Source organism: Gossypium hirsutum, chromosome D13, assembly GCF_007990345.1.
Source record: "Gossypium hirsutum isolate 1008001.06 chromosome D13, Gossypium_hirsutum_v2.1, whole genome shotgun sequence".
Lineage (NCBI taxonomy): Eukaryota > Viridiplantae > Streptophyta > Magnoliopsida > Malvales > Malvaceae > Gossypium > Gossypium hirsutum.
The window spans coordinates 17,786,776-17,805,690 of NC_053449.1; the positions used below are offsets into that span (position 1 = coordinate 17,786,776).

An 18,915-nucleotide genomic window follows, 5' to 3' on the forward strand; every position below is an offset into this window, starting at 1 on the left:
AAAAAATGTTACTTATTAAGACTCTTATCATTTTGGAGAAAGAAAATGTCACACCCAATGCGTTAGGGCACAACATTCTAATTCCTCGAAAATGAATTAGTCCAAAATACTCGTGTAATAAAATTTAAAAGAATATTCATTTGTTTAAGATTTATATAGAAATCGCGACCCAATACGTTAGGGCACAATTTCTCAAAATCCTAAACTTGGAATATTTCCTTTGTTATTATTTTTTTAAAAAAAATCTTTGTCTTGAGAAATCAATACGTCACGTCCAATACTTTAGGATACAACATATTAAATTCCTGACAACAAGCTTTTCATTTTATTTTTTGATTAATGAGCAATTCTCGATTGTTAGATTTAACGAAGAAAATTGAAACCCAATACGTTAGGGCTCAATTTCCTTGAAAATCCTAAATACGAGTATTATCTCAATTTTGAAAATTTTAAAATTGAGTAAAAAATGATGTAATGCTACATTAAGTGTAAAATACAATAATAAATACAAGAATGACATAGAAATAAACGAAATTAATGTACATAAAAAACAAAGACATGTAAAGTATCAAATGAACAAAATATAAATGAAAACATAAATCAATAAGCAAATGAAGAAAATAAACAAAAAAATATAAAGAGAAAAAAATGTACAAAATATATACATGAAATTATAAAGAATAAAAGACATACACATGAGTTTACATATAAAATTTTGGACTATAGAATTTATAACAAAATATATATAATGCATTTATGAAAATAAAGAAAAATATATAAATATACATATATATATTATAACATATCTGTTGAAAATATAAGTTTGTATTTAAGCAAATAAAAAACATAGACATGTGCGTATATATATATATAAATATTCATTAGAAAAATATATAAATACATACTTGTACATATATACAAAAGTAAAAAAAAATTGAAACTAAATATAAAAGTATATATATGTATATAAAAGTAAGGAACTAAAATAAAAACAAAAACATGTGTATAAAATATATATAAGCATACGTATACTATATATAAAACAATAGATATTACATAAAAACGATGCATGCACATGAATATAAAAAATAAGAATAAAAAATAATAATAATAATAATGATACAAGATTAATGATGCCACATAATAGTATTAATAATATTAAAATAATTAATTTAATAATAAAAAAACTACAATAACAAATAGAGGATTAAATAGCATCAATAATCAAGGACCAATGAATTTAAAACAACGAGTATAAAATAAAAAAATATAATGCCAAATAAAATGTAAACAAATTTGAAAATAATGAATTTGAAAATGAATAATAAGGGAAAAAGAGATTTGAAATCAAACAATATACAAATCAATAAATAAATTATACAGAAATCAACAAAATAAGAACCCAAGAGAGAGAGAAATTTGAGTAAATACTCTTAAGAATTATTATTACTCCCCACTTCCTTCCTTTACAATGAAGGGAGACATCTATTTATAGTTGAGCCTCCCCAAATCCAACGTTACAGATTAATTACATCAACGGCTAAGATTAAAAGGTATCTACAAATTAAATCTATAATATTACAAAATCATATCTTCTAAGATTGCATATCATATCTAAGATTACATATCATATCTAAGATTGCATATCCTTGAAGATTATGTTTCCATATGCATCAAGCTTGAAGATAGACCTTCAACCTTTTCAAGTAATGGACCATCCCGATCGGGCCAAATGATATAATTTTGGACTTTGTTTTATTATTTTGGGTTTATTATTTTTTATGAGCCCGGGCTAAATTGGCCTATTACATACTCATGAGCAATAGAATATGATAATTCTATCTAAAGCTTATTATGGTTGGATGCACCTAAAGTTGCAAGTTTTCTTTTAAAAAACTATGAGTATAACTCTACAATATTTAGAATAAGTTCTCAATTAAAATTACGTGGTAAAATATTACTGATGAGAACTTGTAAGAGAGAAAACTTATGCATGAGAAGTCATTGGCTATGTACCTGCTGTACACCTGAAAAATAAGATCCACTCTCAAATTTTGTTATTAATATATTTTTGGGAATTTGAATATTTTTGCATATTCCCTAAAGCGAATACTACACATAATTATTTGGAAATTATATTTATTGACTTGGTTGCATTATAGACTTCACATTGATTTAGACATTTCTAGTAGTAAATGTCACAATAGTACTTATATATTGATACAAATTAAAAGGAATGATAATAAAATTGTCAATTTGTTACAATTTAGTACTATTGAAACACATGTTAAAGTAAACCAGAAGTTTACTGATACAAATGCATTTACTACTTGGCGTGACCAATTAGACCATCCTAGATCATATATGCTATGAAAATTAATTGAGAATTCATATGGACATCCATTAAAGAACCAAAAGATTCTTTAATTTAAAGAATTATCATTTGTTGCTTGTTCTCAATAAAAATTGGTTGTTAGAAACTCACTAGCTAAAGTTGAGATTTAATATCTTGCATTTCTAAAATGAATATGGGTCCATTCTTCCACCATGTAGATGATTTTGATAATATATGATTTTGGTAGATGCATCTACAAAATAATCACATGTGTTATCAACTCGCAACCTATTATTTGTGAGATTACTTGTTTAAATGATTAATTTCAGATTATGCAAGTAAAAAAATTCATCTTGCTAATGTTAGTGAGTTTACATCCAGAGTTTTCAATGATTATTACATGTCAATTGATATAAAAGTTGAACATCTTGTAGCTCATGTTCACACATAAAATGATTTAGCTAAATTGTCTATCAACTGCCTCCAACTAATAGCTAAATCATTACTTATGAGAACAAAACTTTCTATTTCAGTATGAGAATGTATTGATTTACGTGTTGTACGCATCAAACCAATAAATTATAAATACTCCCCATTACAATTGATTTTTGGTCAAGAGCCAAATATTTCCCATCTTATAATTTTTGGATGTGTGGTATATGTTCCAACTGCTCCACCACAACGCACAAAGATGGGTGATCATAAGAGATTGAAATTCTATATTTATATGAGTCTCCTTATAATATTTTTGAGCTATTAATTCGATATTTAGTTATGACATGAGTTGTCAGTTTTCCCAACATTAGGGGAAGAGAATAAAAAACTGGATTAATAAAATACTTGAAATGAATTATCAATGTCTAAGATCCTTGTACAAAGCAATGTGAACCAGAAGTTCAATAGATGATTCATTTTACAAATCAACTACTAGATTCATTAAATCTCACATACCAGCCGAAAATGCTCCGATACGAATTGATGTCCTAATAGGGCAAACTGTTAGTTCATAAGAAAGTAATCCATGCCTGAAGCATGGAAGACAGATCGATTCCAAAGATAAAAATCATCGTAAAAGAAAAGCAACAAACATTCAAGATGATCATATAGTGGAGGTAGGGGTTCTTGAAGAGACCCATGACATAACTAATTATAAAACTTAAGAAGAGATTCAGGTATCTAAAAGTGAAAATGGAAATGATGAAAATAAAGAGATCTCGATAAGTTATGTCAATACGTGAAAAAGATAGAACCGAAAAAAAAGTAGTTGTCGACAACAATTTTGCTTATAATATTGCTATTGAAATAATAAAAGAAAATGAGGATCTTGAGCCTAAATCTACTCAGGAATGTAAAAATAGAAAAGACTGACCAAAATGGAAAGATGCAATTCAAGAAGTATTGAATTCAATTTCTAAACGTGAAGTTTTTGGACCTATATTCCAAACACCTAAAGGTGTAAAAGCCGGTAGGATATAAATGGGTATTTGTGTGAAAACGAAATGAAATTGATGAAGTCGTAAGATATAAAACACGTCTTGTAGCACAAGGATTTTCGCAAAGGCCTGGCATTGATTATGAAGAGACATATTCTCCTATGGTAGATACAATCACGATTAGATATCTTATTAGTTTGGTACTACGTGAAAAACTTGACATGCATCTAATGGATGTTGTTACATCCTATTTACATGGTACACTTGATAGTGAAATTTATATAAAAATCCTTGAAGGATTTAAAATCCCAAAAAGATATAGAGTTTCTTGAGAAAATTGCTCGATCAGAATAAAGAAAAGTTTATATGGAATAAAACAATTTAGCCGTATGTGGTACAATCGTCTTAATGAATACTAGTTAAAAGAAGGTTACAAAAATGATCCAATTTGTCCATGTGTCTCTATAAGAAGGTTTGGATCATATTTTGTGATAATTATTGTTTATATTGATGATTTAAATATTATTGGAACTCTTGAAGAGCTTCAAAATACAATAAATTGTTAAAAGAAAGAATTTGAGATGAAAGATCTTGGAAAAACAAAGTTTTATCTTGGATTACAAATCGAGCATTTAAAAGATGAAATTCATGTTCATTAATCAACTTATATAGAAAATATATTAAAGAAATTTTACATGGATAAAGCACACCCATTAAGTACTTTAATGGTTGTACATTCGTTAGATGTGAATAAAGATCAATTTCGTCCTTCTGAAATGATGAAGAGTTTCTTGGTCCTGAAGTACCATATCTAAGTGCCATAGGGGCATTTATGTATCTTGAAAACAACACAAGACCTGATATAGCTTTCGTTGTAAACTTGTTAGAAAGATTTAGTTCTTCTCTAACATGTAGACATTTGAATGGAATTAAACATGTATTTAGATATTTCAAAGGGACCATTGATATAGTGTTATTTTATTCAAATGATTTAAAATCCATATTAGTTGGCTATGCTGATGCTGAATACTTATTAGATCCACATAAAGGTCAATCTCAAACAGGATATTTATTTACATGTAGGGGTATTGCCATATTATGGTGTTCAACAAAGTAAACATTACTTGCCACTTCTTTAATCATGCAGAAATAATTGCAATCATGAGGCAAGTTGAGAGTTTGTTTGGCTAAGGTTATTTACCCAACATATCCAGAATATATGTAATTTGCCTTTACAGGAAAAGATGTCAACTATCTTATATGAAGATAATGCAACATGTATAGCTCAATTGAATGGTGGTTACATCAAAGGTGATAGAACGAAACATATTTCACCAAATTTATTATTCAACCATGATCTTAAGAACAAAGGTGATATAAATGTTCTACAAATTCGTTCTAGTGATAATTTAACAGATCTTTTTACTACGGCATTGTCAACTTCAAAATTTGAAAGACTACTACACAAGATTGAAATGCGTCGACCCAAAGATGTAATATAATGTTGTCATCAGGAGGAGTCTAAAAACAAGACGTACCATTTTCCTTTAACCAAGGTTTTGTCCCATTGGATTTTCCTGGTAGAGGTTTTTAGCGAGGCTGCTTGTAATAGAATATTGTGTACTCTTTTTCCTTCATTAGGTTTTTATCCCATAGAATTTTTCCTAATAAGGTTTTAACGAGGCACATTATCTACCAATGGACATCCAATGGGGAGTGTTATGACTATTTTATTATGTGGATGTCCATCATGATCAAGATAAAGTTTTGATGTACTTTAAATTCTAATAGTTACTAGAATTAGATCTCTACTTCTTTTATACTTCTTATGTCTATAAATAGAGACTCTGATGAAGTGTAAGTCATCCCTTTGATCAATAAAGTACATTTTCTATTGCTTTCATATTTTCTTTGTTCTTTATTCTCTCCATCTCTCTTTATTTAATAATAATTTGATCAATTTTTACAAACAACTGATATCGTTATTGATATACCATTTTTTACTTGTACATACTGCATACCCAAATGATTGTACTTATCCAATATAAAATAAGTTAAAATATTTATTTCTTTAAATGTGTACAATTGATTCAAAATTAAAGTTTTATGTATATATTTTAACCACAATCAAATTTTCATGCGTATAATTATATCAAATAAGAGTTTATATATTAAATTATACATTAAATAAAGATTTAGGTATAATTTTGATATATATCCCAATAAAATATCAAAAGTTCATCATTTCATTCCACTAGCCGCACCAAAGGATTGGCAAGGCTCACTGCCTCTCAAAATGGTGAAGTTTCAATACAATCTCTTTAACAATTATAAAATAAAATGATAACATTCTAGTTTAACCTTTTTAAAAATTATAATTTAATTTTAATTATTCAAATTTTTCCCTTCAAGCTATTTTCCAGTTTGCTGAAGTAAATTAGAATAATAATACTATATATCATCATAAGGTTGAAATGTACAGTATCGATCAACGTTACAAGGAATTGTTTCTCATCCACATTCTATTAAACATATTGTACCATTTTTGGTGATCAACAGCCTAGAATTTCAAGAGATCATCTTGAAGTGAATGATAGAAGCTAGAAAGGAACTTAACACACAGAGTAGATGGATCTAAACCGAAGGAATTCAATGAGAAAATTAACTACAGCAACTGAGCGGCTTACATAGAAGGGAAAAACATGGACATAAGATCCACTAACTGACTATTTAAAAAACAGAAGAAAACCCACAAAAGACTGAACAATTTATTTTGACTGACTGAGGAACCAACAATAACAGACTAATATAACAGTAAATGACGTTAGAAAATGGTAAACGTGATGTGAATATTTTCCAACAGTGAATGAAAACAATATGAAATCCCCACACTATATATATAGTTATACGGTTGCAAAATACAATAACTCGATCAACATTACAAGGATCTGTTCCCACATTTTATTGGTAATAATATTATATTTTAAGCATCATGATGTAGTGAATGAAACAACAACTGAATCCCATGTTGTGGCTTCAGTGTAATAAGTGGTAAAGGTGAGTGAACATAGGTAGGGGAGAGGGTGAACGTGTAGCGTTGCAAAATCATGGAGAGGGCAATTTTTGTTTCAGTGATTGCAAAGCCCATTCCAACGCAAGATCGTGGTCCCAATCCAAAGGGAAAAAATGCAGCCGCATTGTAGTTAGTAGCTTTAGAAATCCCTTCAGCAAATCTCTCTGGTTTAAAAAGATGAACATCGTCTCCCCATAAGTCAGGGTCATGGTGAAGTGCCATGATTCGGATGTTAACCTCTAAATCAGTAGGCAGGACGAGTTTTCCTAATCGGACTTCTCTTTCTACTTTTCTTATCGTGCCAGTTGCAGGAGGATAGAGTCGTAAAGTTTCATTGATAATCATTGTAATCTATTTGAGAAAAAAGAATAAAAGGAATCAAACTAAAATAATTGAAATGATCAGGATTTGAATGGTTTGCTTACAGTTTTTAGTTTGGCAATCCCTTCAGAATTTGGGTTTCCTTTGCCAATGATCTCAATCACCTCTCTTCTTGCTTTCTCTTGCCAATCCGTGTGTACTGCTAAAAGCAGGATTGTCCATGCGAGCAAGGAATTAGTTGTTTCTTGCCCAGCAAAGTAGAAAGTTTTACACTCATCTACCAAATCTTGTATGGAAAGCTTGTTGTTCTCGTCCAAATCATGATAGGCATTTACAAGTAATCCCAGAAAGTCATTGCCGAAGCTGTCAGCTTCCCCGGTTACTACTTTCTCTTCCCTTTTTTTAACAATCTTCATCACAGAATCATATATCATTTTCGCAAGTTTATCTGATTCAATTTCATCAGAAGATTTCCAGAACCGGCTGCAAAAGCAAACTAATCCATTGGAAGCTAAAGTCTTTAAGATTAACAAAGTAAGGCTTAGATGAACTTACTTACCTGATGATAGGGAGCCTTGTTTTAAAAACATTTCTGCTTGCAATTAGTGACAACTTCGTCAACATATCGAAAATCTTCTCCCCTTCCAAGTAACTGCTACTAAAAGCTGTTCTGGATATCACCTCTGAAGTCAATAATTTGAACTCTTGGAACACTTCCATCTCTTTTCCTTCCCGACCTTTCCATTTCTCAAGCATTGTTTCAACGCTAACAACCACTGCTGGAATCATGTTCTGCAGAAACCACGGGCCATTATCTCAGTTTGTAAACGTTGTACTACATAATTATATTAGCAATTAGTGATTTACTTTTAAGCTCTCCCCATGAAATGCATAATTGGCCAACTTCCTTTGCCTTGCCCATTTCTCACTTTCGGTTGTAACAAGCCCGTCGCCTAATATCTTCTCAAAGAAATTTGTAGGCTTCCCCTTTGGAAAAGCTTTTTCACTGTTTCTCAGCACCTCTTTTACAATTTCTGGGTCTGTAATTACCAATTGAGGTCGAACTCCATTCCAACTAAGATAACTCTTCCCTGATAAGAATGAAAAAAGATTTCATTAAAATCAGTTCATGGAAACTGGAAGTTAATCGGAAAAACCTATAGAAAAATATATTTTCTCACCGTATTTGTTGATCCAGGAATAAACATGAGGCATCACTCTAGGAAATATAGCATGTGTCAAGGCCATAGGTTTGCTAAACGCTTCCCTTCGCATTGCCGCAGTTTCTTTGTTGTTTCCATGGATAAATTCATAAGGAGGTCCTCTGATTCCTTGTGAATTCATGATGAGCTGTATACGATAAGGTATCCACCAATACTTGTAGAAGACATAGAGCAGAGCTACGAGGAAGTAGAGGCACAAAGAAAATGTGAAAATGATCAGAAGCTTTCCCATGGTGTCCATTTTCGATGAATCGATCAGATTTTGCAATGGAACTTAATCGCCTAAAATTTATTAGGGTTTGAAGGCTTATGAAACTTTTTTTATTAATTTAATGATTAATGGTTAACGATTATAAAATTTAACCACTTAATAAACAAATATTTTATCTTCATTTGTCGTACAAACAAAGCTTAAAGAATTTTTTGAAGGACAATAATTCATTCAGTATCATCTGAAATAATTTTAGATGGAATATGTACCGTGCAAAGACATGGAAGTTAACGATGTGATGTCATGAAGTTGACGTTATTAGTATGTTAATGAAACAAGTGGTTAATAGAAATCAAAATAATGTTAGAATAATCGCTATTATGATTCTCCTGAAGCAAAAATCTTAGGCAACGAAGCATCTAATTTTGTTTCCTCTTCAGCTTTTAACCCATAAATAAATGGCTAATTTTCAATCAGATTAGCAGTGCAGCATTAATCTTCCATAGATTTTCAATTAATAGTCAGAGGAAATTCCATAGATTTTCAATTAATAGTCAGAGGAAATCAAGTGAAATATGGGAGATCCAATAAGCACGCTCTTAATTCTCTTCATATTCTTGAACAGATTTAGGTTCCAGTTTGACGTTGGGTTGAAAAAATTAAAATTTGAAAAAGAAGAAAGGGGTCTTTTTTTTTTAACTACGGTTTATAATTTGGGCAAACCAAAATATTAAAATTTGAATTTTTTTTAATTACCGTTTATAATTTGGGTAAACTAAAATAATCAAAATTTGAAAAGGAATTCTTTTTTAAACTACGGTTAAAATTTGGGACTAGAAATTGTAGTCTCTACTTTTCTTTCATCTAAACTAACTCCACCTATTAGTATTACGAGACTAGAAATTTAGTCTTGCAAACCGCGTGGCATTACGTAATTCTTTCGATTTAAATTTGTTTAAGTCAACATTACTCTCGAAAATTGAGAATTCTCGTAAAAATTCTCTAAGGCACCGAGAACAAAACAGAAGCAACTCAAAATGAATGAGGCACGAAAGAATTGAAAAGAGCCTCAAGAAAGCTTACACACCAAGTATTTGAGTAAATGCTCTCAAATATATTCTTTAACTCAATAATCAAATACAATGGGATGATTACAAATGAAACGGGAGGCCTCTATTTATAGTTGAGCTTCCCAAATCCAATGATACAAATTGAATTACATCAACGATTACGATTATTGCCTATTATAAGAAGAGAGTCCTAAAGGATTTAAACTTTATACATTTTTATCCTCTAGGATTTATATTAATTTCCCTAGTAACTCTAGTTTTACTAGAGTGTTTCACTAGGTCACCAAGGTTTCAAGTAGATGGGTTTCTCCATGTGTTCCACGAATTGGGCAAGTTCAAGTAGGTCAAATGAGCCCCATTAATCCATTGACCTCCATAGGGTGCTACGTGTGCATTTGTCACAGGCTTTGATTTGTAGCTCGTGATATTCTCCCCAACCCATTCTCACAACGCTCTCGTTGCGACCTCGAAATGACACTCTTTTGATTTGTCTTTAAACTGTCTTGATACCTTGGGCGATTCCTGACTAGTCACTCTGTCGAGTAGTTCCGCCTTTGAAAACATTGGTCTCGACTAATGTCTCCACCATCGCCTAACTTGAACTATTTCACTCTTTGGTACATCTCGTTTGCAAGAGCCTAATGCTTTTAATTGCGCCCATTCTGACTTTCCTCAATCAGGATCCCCTTGATCTGCACAAATAAGCTTAGGCACCCCCACAATGAAGATCGAGTCAACCTTGAGTATTGTTGCTAACTCTGGTTTGTAAACCTCTCAGCTTACTCGCTTCAGAACTCTAAAAGGACTTTTGTGTATTAATGTAAAATACTAGATTTGTGTTTGAGATGTACTTTGCTCATAGGATTTACTCCGTCCAACTGCCAAGTTTGCATCACAACTTTTCCTACAAAGTAAAGATGCACAACCCACCTCTTTCATAGGTAGTAACCTTACTGATAACTCAACAGGCTTCATATCGGTTTACCGCACCTCTAGAATTTCCAAGGAGTTCTCCTTAGCACTTTGATCTACCAAGTCAATGTTCTTACCACAATAAACATCCTCAGTTAGCTGAATTGCAAGCAGTACCTTGGTTCTGCCCCTCATATCTCGACTCACCAACACAACCCATTGTTGTTGCTGAGTATCCAAGATGCGTATACAATCAACAAAAGCAACCAACAGAGCATTCATCTTGTCAAGAAAATTCAAGTCAAGAGCAAAGTCTTAATCATCTAAGTAAATTACCTCGAAGTCTTCCTTGCCTTTCCACTGACCAATTTATAGCTTAACCCCTTGTTTTACTCCCACAGTTGAGACCTCTTTGGAATTTACGGTCTTGATCTTCTTAGTTAATTCACTAATTGAGAGACCAAGTTTTCCTAGGTCTTTCTCTAATATGAACAAGTCTAATGCCCTATATCAACAAGAGCACTCCTTTAGCTTGTGATTTTGATTTCCACAAACATTGATCCTTTCTGCTTGTAGTCCCTCTTTGCTTTCACAGAATTGAATATCATTGATCCAATATTTAAAACTTCACTCCACTTCATCTTCTTCACTGATTGCAGACAACTTAAATCACTTTAGACAGTCTCTCATCCTATGTGAACTATAACATAAGAAGTATTTCACTGACTTCTTTTCATTCTCTCTAACTCTCTTGGCTTCAACACCATTCACTATTGAACCAAGCTTCAAAAGTGCCTTTTTTGGCTCATTATCTCCTTCGATGGTAGACAACACTACTCATTTTAGATTGTCTCTTACCATATGCGGACTGTCACAAAAGAAGCATTTCACTAGCCCATTCAGTTTATTATTGGGCTTCCACTTCCAATTATGTAGTCTTCTATTACCACTATTGCCATTGTTATTCCCAACCTGTCCTTCTTCATCTCCCCCACAATTACTCTTCTCTGTTGGATCGTTGGTACGCTCTGTGGTGTAGTGGAAAAATTATTCTGGCGATCATCAACCATAGATCCATGTCCAAGGAATGAGTCAGGTTGAAATAAGGTTAAAAATATAAATTTTACAATCTAAAAATAGCGAATAACGTTGTTGGTCTGATCCAAGCTATAACAAAAATGTCTTGGCCTCTACGTAGTCCACCCAGTCAAACACGAACATCAGAACTCTTTAAACTTTTTAGAGAGCCTCAAAGTTTTTGGAAGTTAGACCTAGTTTTTATTTTCGTAACACCCTCATTCATAATCCAAGGTTGTGTTCCTTTTTATTAATATTATGTATATTAAACACGAAAAAATTCCCTTTTTACATTTCAAAGAAAATCATGGAATATATTCAAATTATATTCTTTCCAAAAGGTATATATTAACTATGGAAAAAAGATGTGAATCGTATCCACTAGGTAATACTGTCTGCTAGGCGATACTTTCTCCAAGCGATGTTGTCTGCTGGGTAATACTGTGCCCTAGGCGGAATTGTCCGCCAAGTGATACTTATCCGCTAATGTTAAGAACCTGCCATAGTTGTATGTAAGAGGGTATACGCCTATTCTATTGGCGTGAAGTTTGTTCGGTTTAACCATAGGTGTGACCCTAAAGGTTCTTATAACATTGGTAGTAATACTAGAATATTTCTAATGTTACAAGTAATGAGTAAGTTACAAGTTCATGATGCGATATAACTTTTCTATGATAACATTTTCATGTATCATATCCCTTTATCCTTTATAGCTAGGTTGGACACAAGTCATGGCATAGTCACACTTGTAAAGTCCAATATCATATTTCTTGATATTTTTAGTAGACTATGTTAAACAAATAAGTGTGATATATCATATAAACTTAGTTAAGCATGCTCATGCATTTCTAGTCTTACTACATCAAGTGGCCCAAGATATTACCCCCATTATGTAAGAGAGATAAATCCTGTCTTGATTAATCATATCCCACTACACGGATTGTGGTATATCCAAGATCAGTGTTTATAGTACAACATGTTACGGTAGATGTTTAACTCTATCAGAGTATACAACTCACGATGTTGGAACAATGATGATCTCAAGTTTGAGGACAATATACATAGTTATCACTATGGGTAATGTTTGTGACTATTACATAATAATCCAAGAAACATCCTTATGGCAGGTCAGCCCAATATGTTGTTGTTTAACATATACTCATGTATTGATTTTGACATTCTTATGTCAATGAAAACACTTTGTCACCAATCAACTACAGTTTAGTCTTAATGCATTATTGCTGTCCAGACCCATAATAGTACTTGACTAAGGTCCTTCTAAGAATAATCATATCATTCTCAGGACTTTATTATTAATCAATTTATTTATACATGCAAAAAAAGAAACTAAAATAATAATGGCAGTGCCTTATATTAACAGACAAGGTAAAACGAGTATGTAATTACAATCATCTCATGATTGGTCTTTGGGCATACTCTAACAATCTCCCACTAGCTTTAATACCAATCAGTCATATGTTTAATAGCAAGTCACTTAGTGTGACAATCATGCTTTTGTTGTGTCAGTGGCTTCATTAGTGGATCAGTGGTGTTGTCATCTATTGATACTCTGCATATTTTCACATCTCCTCGATCAATGATTTCTTGAGTGAGATGAAACCATCTAAGTATGTGTTTGGATCATTAGTGAGATTTGGGTTCTTTTACCTGTGCAACGGCTCCGTTGTTGTCACAACAAAATTCTATAGCTTATGATATGCTAAGCATAACCCCTAGTTCAGATATGAACTTCTTGATCCAAATAGCCTATTTTATAGCCTCACTGGCTGAAATGTACTTGGCCTTTGTTGTAGAATTAGCTACTGCATCTTGCTTTGAACTTTTCTCGCTCACGGCACCACTATTAAGGCAAAACACAAAACCCAATTACGATCGTGAATCATCCTTGTTGGTTTGGAAGCTAGCATCAGTATAACCTTTTATATTCAGCTCTTCGGCACCTCCATATATAAGAAATGTATCCTTAGTTCTTCTCAAATACTTAAGGATATTTTTAACTGTGACCTAATGACCTGCACCAGGATCTACTTGGTACCTACTCGTCATGCTTAAAACATACGATATTTTCGGATGGGTACATAACATGGCATACATGATAAACCCAATGGCCGAAGCATATGTAATCTTACTCATACGTTCTCTCTCTTATTGAGTTGAAGGGCACATTTCCTTCGAGAGTGAAATACCATGTCTTATGGGTCAGAATCCTCTCCTAGATTCTTTTATGCTGAACCTTTTCAATACTTTATCTATATATATACTTTGGTTTAGACTTATGAGTCGTCTTGATCTATCTTTATAGATTTTGACTCTTAATACTTATGTATCCTCGCCCAAATCCTTCATAGAAAAATAACTTCCTAACCAAGTCTTAATAAACTATAGGGTAGGTATGTGATTTCCTATGATAAGTATGTCATCTACACATAGTACCAAGACTGTTACAGTGCTCCCACTAGCTTTCTTGTAAACACAAGGCTCATAATCATTTTTTATAAAACCAAAATGTTTGATTGCATCAGTAAAATGAAAATTCCAACTTTGAGAAACTTGCTTCAATCCATATATGGATTTTTGTAGCTTGCATATCTTTCCAGCATCTTTCAGATCTACAAAACCTTCAGGTTGTGTCATGTACACGTACTCTTCCAATTTCCCATTAAGGAAAGTTGTTTTGACGTCCATCTATTAGATTTCATAATCATGAAATGTAACTATTGCAAGTAAGATCCGGATGGATTTAAACATAGCCAAAGGAGAAACATTTTCATCATAGTCTATACCATGAATTTTTCGAAAACCTTTAATGACTAATCACCCTTTGTATGTTTGTACATTACCATCAATGTCAAATTTTTTTTTGAAAACCCACTTTCACCCTATGGGTTTAACCCCTTCAGGTGGGTCAACCAAGATCTATACCTGGTTTTTTCACATGGAATCCATCTCAGACCTCATGGCCTCAAGCCATTTCTCAAAATTTGGGCTCGCCACCACTTCTTAATAAGTCCTAGGCTCAGCTTGATCCATAAGTAGAATATTACCATGTGTTGTAATGAGAAAGCCATATCTCTCAGGTACATGACGTTCTTTTAGAGATCTTCACGATAGTTACGTTTGCAAAATAGTTGATTGTTCCAGAATAATTTGTGGAAGTTGTTGTTCAATCTCTGGTTCAGTGATCTGCTATTGTTCTCGAATTTCTCCGAGTTCAATTTTTTTAATATTCCCTTTTTCAGAGAAAAAATTTCTCAAGTAAGACTCCCATCCGAGCAACAAGCATTTTGTTCTCGGAAGGATTAAAGAAATAATATCCTTTAGTTTCCTTAGGATATCCCACAAAGATGCACTTTTGAGATTTGGGTTTGAGCTTTGTAGACATCTAACGTTTAACATAATCTTAACAACCTAAAATCTTCATAAAAAAATAAACTAGGATGCTTACCAATCCACATTTCATATTGTGTCTATGGAACACTATTTAGATGGAACACTATTTAGATGGAACACAATTTAGTGTGAAAGTAGTTGTCTCAAGTGCATGTCCCTAAAAAGAAGTATGAAGATCAACGTGACTCATCATTGATTGAACCATGTCTAATAGAGTTTAGTTTCTCCTTTCAAAACCTTTATTCCATTATGGATTACAGTGTAAGTTGTGAGACAATCCCACATTCCATTAAAAGCTCATCAAACTCTAAACTTAAGTATTATCCTCCTCGATCTGATCAAAGTGCCTTAATAATTTTTCCTAGTTGGTTTTTTTACTTCATATTTAAATTCATTGAACTTTTCCAAAGGCTTCAAAATTATGACGCATAAGATAAATATACTCATATCTACTAAAGTCGTCACTGAAAGTAATGAAGTATTGAAAACCTCCCTAGCTTGTGTATTCATTGGTCCACATACATCACTATGTATTAAGTTCAATAAATCACTAGCTCGCTCACTTTTACTATTAAAAGGAGTTTTTATCATTTTACCTAACAAGCAAGACTCACATATATCAATTTGTTTAAAAACAAAGAATCCAAAAATCCATCTATATGGAGCTTTGATATGCGCTTATCACTTATATGGCTCAAACGATAATGCCAAATATAAGTTTGAGTAGATTCATTTGTTCTTGATCTTTTAGTATTTATGTTATAAATGGGCATATATTGATCTAAAATGTAGAGACCATTTATTAATTGTGCCGAACCATAGAAAAAATTATCGAGATAAAATGAACAACAATTATTCTTAATAATGATCTCAAAATCAATTTTGTCTAAACAAGAAATTGACATAATGTTTTTAGTTAAATTGGGCACAAAATAAAAATCCTCCAAAAATAAATCAAGTTAACTAGGTAGTGATAAAACATGTGTTGCTATAGCTAATGCAACAACTCTTGCTCTATTTCCAACTTGCAGGTCCACATCTCCTTTAGCCACATTCCTACTCCTTTGCATTCTCTATATAGAAGTTCAAATATGAGAACCACAACCGGTATCTAATACCCAAGAAGTAGACGTTGATAAGTTAGTATCAATAACATATATACCTGAAGTGGACACTCCGCTTTCCTTTGCCTTCTTGACCTCTTCAAGGTATGTAGGGTAATTCCTTTTCCAATGTCTAGTCTTACCGCAATGGACACATTTTTCTTCCTTAGAAATTCCTCTTTTAGGTTTCAATGCAGTTTTCCTATGTTAGGTTTGGCCTTGCCATTGTCTTTAGACTTTGCCTTAGCATTAAGCTTACCTTTACTCTTGTCCTTGCAGACCATCAGAATGGGCTTAGGTTTATCCCTTTCCATGTTACTTTTAGCAGTTTGTAACATGATAACTGTGGCAAAGTCTTATTAATCTCATGCATGTTGAAATTAAGGACAAATTGGATAAAACTATTCAACAACAATTGTAGGATGACATTGGTGGCCAATTCTACACCTAGAGGGAATCCAAGTTTTTCAAGGCTTTTAATATACCCTATCATCTTGAGAACGTGAGTTTCCACAAGACTCCCCTCCACCATTTTGTATTGAAATAGAGCTTTAGAGGTCTCGTATCTCTCTTGACGGGCTTTCCCCTCATATAGTTCTTAGAGGTGCTAGATCATATCATAGGCAACCATATCCTCATGTTGCTTTTGAAGCTCAAGAGTCATGGTGGAAAGCATTAGACATCCTAATCTAACATATCATCATGACGCTTCTTGTAAGCATCCTTGTCATCTCTAGAGGCATTGCCTGCAAGTTTAGTAGGAACGGGTTTTTCAATGACATACAATTTTCTTGTTTGACGACAATCCTCAAGTTATGAAACCAATCAAGGAAGTTCAAGCCGTTTAGTTGTCTTTCTCAAGGACAAATCGCAATGATAAAGAGTTCGTGTTGTTTGTCATAAATCTACAATAATAAAACATGCTTATGAGTAAAATTACCAAGTTTATTATGAACATTAAAATAACTTTATTAAATTATGATCCCAATTTTTTTATTCAAAATTAATAACCCATAAATATTAATTTCGAAAAATCCTTTTTCTAAAGTTTTTCTAGTGGCCAATGATCCATATTTCACCATATCTTTAGTCAAATTTGGCTTTACTCTTAAGATTTTGGTTATTTAGGTAAAAACACTTGCTAATTACATCCTATGTAACTCATTATTTGGTGAACAAATTTTGTTCCAATAATTTCATGATCATCCAAATCTCTTGTTTCTAGGTTTCTAATTCTATTAGAGTAACCTAGTTAAGTTATTAACTAATATTATAACTGATTAATATCACTTGCTTATTCTTCGCGTTTGAAAAAGATAGATACAAGTACTTTGCTTTAGCAAAACCTACTTTGTATTGATTGAGGATTTAACAAGGGTAAATATTGGAAGGCAATATTACCTTAATATTTTATTGAGGGTTTTTGAATAAAATTCATCTCACCATTAAAGATCAACCTTAATCCATTTTATTTATTTACTAAAGTTGATTGTATCAATATACTGCAACATATATGCATATCATCCATTATATCACTAACATGAATAATATAAAGCAGCAAATAAATGCAATAGTTATAGCCCATAAAACTATCGTGGTCCCTCACAAGCCAATGGGAGAACCGAAAGGAATTTTATGGGTCTAAGTTTTTTCACAAGCTTCTTTCTCACTTTAAGTAGCCCAACCTTCATCTCTTCTATTCTGTAGCAGCTCGTGCAATTTGCAATTATAGAAACTCATTTTTCATATGAGGTAGTAAGACCAGAAGAGAAACTACAAGAGAAAAATAGAAGGGCACAAGAAGCAGACCGTATTTATAAAACTACAACCTTTTTAAATTATAAATTAAATGGGCTATCAGGCTATAACCATGTATTTCAAACATGTGTATATCAAATGTAACAAACAATATATGATATATATTTATTCAGTCATTTGTTAATGTGAGTTACAAAAATGGTCCCAACTAATTAATATCACCTACGCAAAGGGGTCAAGGGGCATATTTTTCAAAAATCTTTTGAAAAACATCAACTTTTGAATTTTTTTATTATCAAAAACTGAATATTTTTCAAAAACAGAATACATTCAAACTAGAACAACTTTTATTCCTAATTTTCGTATGTTACCTGCAAATTAACTTTTAACTTTGAATAACATAAAACCCTTTGCCCTAAGATAGATTCGTTAACACTTAACAAATTATATATAAAACTTAGTAGGCTTCAAAATTAATGATTAAACTTTAATTAATAATTTGGACGAACATATAATCACATAGGTTTAACAAATTAATCATACACGATTTATTAAACAGATCGCATGTATCATATATACATCAAATAAATCGTTTAAAATAAATCAAACAACATGTATCTCATACAATCGCATCAACCAATAAATTTAATCCCGAATCCATATCGTACAATCGGTTCTGATACCTCTGTTGGATCATCGGTACGCGGCACACTGAAAAAATTATTCTGGTGATCATCAACCACGGATCTATGTGCGAGGAACAAGTCAGGTTGAAATATGGTTGACAATATACCTTTAACAATATTAAAACTGACAAATAACATTATTGGTCTGATCCCTTTGAACGATTTCAATCCAAGCTATAACAAAAATGTCTTGGCATCTACGTAGTCCACCTAGTCAAGCACGAACAAGAGAACTCTATGAACTTTTTAGAGAGCCTTAAAATTTTTGGCTGCTAGACCTAATTTTTATTTTCTTAACACCC

The 18,915-nt window shown here is 32.2% G+C and overlaps 1 protein-coding gene across 1 annotated transcript; it reads right to left on the reverse strand.

The window, feature by feature from the left end:
• Nucleotides 1-6,515: 6,515 nt before the first annotated feature.
• Nucleotides 6,516-8,688, reverse strand: LOC107918935 (cytochrome P450 CYP749A22). Its single transcript, XM_016848497.2, has 5 exons — nt 8,344-8,688; nt 8,030-8,253; nt 7,722-7,954; nt 7,267-7,645; nt 6,516-7,192 (listed from the first exon to the last, which is right to left on the reverse strand). Exons 1-5 carry the CDS (start codon nt 8,624-8,626, stop codon nt 6,752-6,754), a joined length of 1,560 nt encoding a protein of 519 aa, XP_016703986.2. The 5' UTR covers nt 8,627-8,688; the 3' UTR covers nt 6,516-6,751.
• Between the last annotated feature and the right edge of the window lie 10,227 nt (nt 8,689-18,915).